General features: G+C 48.3%; 1 protein-coding gene across 1 annotated transcript; it reads right to left on the bottom strand.

The window, feature by feature from the left end:
- Positions 1-980: 980 nt before the first annotated feature.
- Positions 981-2843, bottom strand: LOC149834677 (uncharacterized). Its single transcript, XM_090009425.1, has one exon. It carries the CDS (start codon positions 2841-2843, stop codon positions 1092-1094), a length of 1752 nt encoding a protein of 583 aa, XP_089865551.1. The 3' UTR covers positions 981-1091.
- Between the last annotated feature and the right edge of the window lie 2051 nt (positions 2844-4894).

Raw genomic sequence — 4894 nt, 5'->3', positions numbered from 1 at the left:
TGTCAGGTCTTGCTTCTGTAATTCTATGGCTGTTTCAAGATACCCTCCGTTTTCTATTCGAAAAGTGTACAAATGGGGCGCCGTGTAAATATCAAAAAAGTTTTAACCTTGTAAAAACAACAGCACTTTGAATTTGATCACTTTATTAATTAGAGGATAGGACGCAATATGATCACACAAAAATTGTGCAATAAGCACCCGAACCCATCCATCAGGTCTTGGGCGTCCTTGAGATGGAGGGTGATCAAGTGCTTAATGCACAAATATTTGTGCAATCATTAATGAACCTGCCCGCTCTTTTCGCGGATAAAAGATACATGAAGAAAGGATATTCACCTTTTTGATGAACCCCTAGTCCTCAACCTCAGGAAGGTCCAGATGCCAAACTTTTAGCCTTACAGGGCGTTTGCTTGTCACTGAATAGAGTGTCACGACACCTCTTTCATGGATTCCTCTGTCGTCTAAACTGAATTGGTCCTCTCCACGAGACGAGAAGCGTTTTTGCGGAAAAGAGAGTCCAGCGTGTAAAATGGCACACCATTGAGGTGTTTCAACGATGCCATGTTTGTTTTGGTATTGTGGCGGCTTCGCGAAAATGCAGCCCCCCCCGTCCATGAGTTTCTACGAAAAACTCAAATTTTCGGTGACACCCAAACGCCCCTAAAATGTCCTTAACTCCAGTTTTTTTTTTTTTTCCTTTTCCTATTTGACAGTTTTGATGTGAAGCAGATCAGGTCAAGCTGAACATGAGCTATTTTGCTCATGCCAACATCGTAGCCGTCCGTTTTGTATTTTGAAAAGTTAAAAAATCAACAGAACAGTTATATGCTACGTGGCATTCATCCAAAATGCAAACAGATGGCCACGATGTTGACATGAGCAAAAAGCTCATGTTCAGCATGACCTATGGAAGCAGATCAGGTCACGCTTCCGTTTCGAAGAAAAATGAGGTGTCCTTTTGAAGTTCAAACAAAACCTTAGGTCAACACAATAACAACAATCAATTAAAAACGGGTAAAATATCGCAAACCCCATAATATAAAAATCCAGAAAATAAAAAATAAATCATAAGGACAAAAACCTTTACATGATCATGAACTCCAAATGCCGCCAAGGATCCTTCGGAATTTATTGCAGGAGATCCTCCGGACGATCCGCTTCGCTTCCGGGATATCGCTCTTGGCAAGCCGCTCGACGGCCGGAATCCAGCCGGACGACGAGATCTTCCGCCTGCCGGCGGGAGAATTCGATATAAAAATGAGTGCGTGGAGGAGGAACTGCCTTACTTGGGTGCTGTCGTCGGAGTCGAGCGTTTGGAGGACGCGAACGATGTTGCGATCTTCCTCTACGAACCTGTTCCTGTTCTTCGTAACGGCGAGGAGCTCCGATATCGCTTCGGCGGCCATCTCTCTTAGTGCAATAGACTTCGCATCGAGAAGCTTGAGCAATTCCGGCATGATTCCAACGTCTCCGGCGCCTCTCTTCGCATCGTTGGAGAGCTTCGCGAGGTCTCTCAATGCCCGCACCGCCGATTCCTGCACCGCAAACTCTCCGCTCCACAGGATCGCCGGAATCCGGCCGAGGAACCCGGAGAGGAGGACGATCTTCGCTGAATTCGGTGAGGACGCGAAGCTTCCGATCGCCCGCAACGCCAATTCTCGGCACTCCGGCGACTTCGAGCCTAGGATAGCCACGAGGGACTGGATTCCTCCCTCCTTGACTATCGAATTCCTGACGAAGCCGTCGCCGGATGACATGATTCGGAGACAGTCGGCCGCGCACGCCTGCGCCTCGTCATCCCTGGACTTAAGAAGACGGATCATGACGGAAACCGCCCCTTCCTCCGCCATGAACCGCCGGATCTCCTCCACACCGGAGAGGTTCCTCAGGATCCCGGCTGCCTCCCGCCTGAGTACGCCCTTTGCATTCTGGCAGATCGCTAACGACACCGTTACTCCTCCCTGAGACGAGACGGACCATGCGTTCTCGGAGTTCGCCGTCAGCCGATTGAGAACCGCCGCCGCCGCCTCTCTCCCAGGCCCTCTGCCGGTTTGCAGAAGCCTGATTGCCGGGAAGATGACTCCGGCAGAGACGAGCTCCGCCTTGTGCTCGTCCTTCCCGGCAATCGCCGCTAGAACTCCGGCCGATCGCTCGCCGATCTCCAAGTCGTCGGACTCCAAAGCCCTCACCAATTGAGCTACCTCACCGGTTTCGACGACGATTCTCTGGTACTTGTCCTCATCGCGGACGATCTTCTCCAGAGTCCGGAGGGCGACCACCTTCATCGCTCTGGTTCCGATTTGGACGCGATTGAAGAGGTCGCGGACGAAGAACAGCATGTCATCCTTGGATGCACTGGCGGGGGGCCGGGAGACGACGATCGCGAGAGCGTGGGTTGCGAGGGCGCCCACCCGGTAGACGACGTCCAGCCGCCGGAGATGAGCGTCAAGGCGGCCAGAGAGCGCGTCGAGGTCGCTCTGCATCAGAAGCTTCCCGCTGTAGGAGAGCTCCGTGCAGCTCTGCACTAGCGCGTAGCACTCGCGCACCGTCGCAATGATCGACGGGACAGCGATGGCGGAGACCTCGCGGCCGCCGTCGCCGGAGGCCGAGGCGGAGTCGAGGAGGAGGAGGGCGTTGGAGAGGTCGGAGCTGAGCCGGTCGAGCTTGCCGCGGATCGACTGCCACTTTGCCGGAAAGGCCCGCGTCGAGTGAGTGAGGGATGTCACTGCCGCTATCAGATCCACAGCTCGGCGGAGATCGCTCTCCGGCTGCCGGAATTCTCCTTTCTCCTCCTCTTTCTTCTCTTTCGAAGATCGCTCTCGCTCGGTTTCCAGTTTCCTCATTTCCGGTTTCACGACTCCTTCGGAAGCTGAACGCAAAGAGAAGGGTACATTTCTGGCAAGAACTCTGCCGGAGTTAACGGAATTCTCCGACGTGTCGCCGGAATTTCTGAGCGAGAGCGAATGTGTGTGTAATTTGGCGGGCAGATTGGCGGTTGGAGAATAAATACGACAGGGCCGGAAGAAGATTGACACATTTCTGGACCTATCTTCAGTTAATGACGATAATGTCCTTTCTTATCCTCGTGTCTTTTCTCGCTTAGCCTGGAAGAGCAGAAAGGATGCGTGGAGGGTAAATTAGTAGTTTCATCGTACACTCAGAAAATCATGTTGATAGTTGGTTTGTTAGGTACTCAACCAAGAGTCTCTCTAGCCCTCTAGGGGTGGACATGGGTCGGATACCAGATGGTTTTGGATCCAAACCATTGGGTACCCGACTCACGATGTGATGGGTTCGGGTCCATGTGGAGACCGAGGCCCGGTAAGACCCACTTGGCCGTGGTGGACCCACCCTAGATAACACACCCGACTGTGCTTGTCTGGTTAAATAAAAGAAGAATTTAGTGGGGCCTAGCCAGACCCAAACCAAGAATTTAAGCATGATAGTTGGATATCCGATTTGAAACCCACTTTTTTCTGAATTCGGATCCTTAAATTAAGATCACAATGTACATTCCATCGGAATTGAATTTTCTAAATCAGATTATTTTCTGCTTTGGATTGGATTTGGATCACTACCTTAGGTTAGATATATTTTGGATTGACAATAACATGTATCTCGGATCCTGCTTCAACATTACTTAATCGGGTTCTGATTCAGATCTAGCATGATCTAGCCTGTATCTGATCCGTTTTGTTCCCGAATGTGTGAGTGTGCATGTGTACGCACGCATGTCCTTGTTGTTTATATCAATGTCATCAGTAGGCAAAAAATATTAATAAATAATCCTGACACTGTGTTTTCAAACAATTTTTGGCCGGTGCTGCACCCTGACTAATTAGTTACAGGTCCGGGTGTCAGGGCGGTTAAGTGATTCAGGTACAATCGGAATATGGAATCCAAAGTTCCCAACTGATAAATCTGTAAGACTTTTGTTCAACTCGAACATGGACCTGGTTTGGGCACTTTTGGACCCAATCTGAAATCTAGTTCTGGTTTTGGGATTTCTTAGGTACAAAACTGGGAGGGCAAAAGTACAACGAAAAGCTTACAGTTAGGTATGCACACGAGCCGGGGTCCAGCCAAGTGCTTGGTACAAGCTCGGCTTGCCCAACTAAATAATTGTACAGGCTCAGTTCAAGCTTTGGCTCAAGCCTGAACCACTGGTGTTCAGGCTCAGCTCGTGCTGAGTATAGAGCCGAGCTCGACTCAGTCTTTATTACTAAGCACAACCAGAGAAGGCAGAAAAATAAAAACATAGAATGGGATTCTGGTCTAGAGGTAAGACGACAATAAGGTGAAGCTGTTGAAAAAACAATGTTCATGTAGAAAATTTTGTAGAATAAAGAAGGAATTACGATCAGAATCACAAACACCACAACAAAGCAGTAGATTAGCAGCGACCACATTCCGTCGCTATTCCGTCGCTAACAGGCGTAGCGACGACGAGGCGACGATATGTTTATGTCGCGAATTTTTCGACGCTAACTGGCGACGGAATAAATCCGTCGCTAATTGCGACGGACTAACGAGCGCTTTATTTCGTCGCCAATCCGCCGATACTAAACGGCGACCTCGGCTTGGCGACGGATTTATGTCCGTCGCTATATTTATATACATACCGACGGATGTTTCCGTCACTAATCTGTCGCAAAAACGAAAAAAAATAAAAAAATTTATTTGAAAATTAAATACCGAGAATGGTACAATTTATATTTCCTGTACAATTTATATTTCTTGTAAATAAAAAATAAACTACACTAAAAAATTCCATATAAAAGGAATCTACAACAATTAATCGTTCCACCTTAAAATTAACAAGTTTAATTATTTACAATTCAACAATTACAATTAGGAAACATAAAAAAATAGAACTTCTTCAACACAGTTCTCT

This window comes from Nuphar pumila, chromosome 6, assembly GCF_984573655.1.
Source record: "Nuphar pumila chromosome 6, dmNupPumi1.hap1.1, whole genome shotgun sequence".
NCBI lineage: Eukaryota > Viridiplantae > Streptophyta > Magnoliopsida > Nymphaeales > Nymphaeaceae > Nuphar > Nuphar pumila.
This window is presented reverse-complemented; position numbering and strand designations above follow the sequence as displayed.

Bases quoted from the DNA above. Each gene is read 5' to 3' on its own strand.
- LOC149834677 (XM_090009425.1), bottom strand. From the start codon at position 2,843: ATGAGGAAACTGGAAACCGAGCGAGAGCGATCTTCGAAAGAGAAGAAA.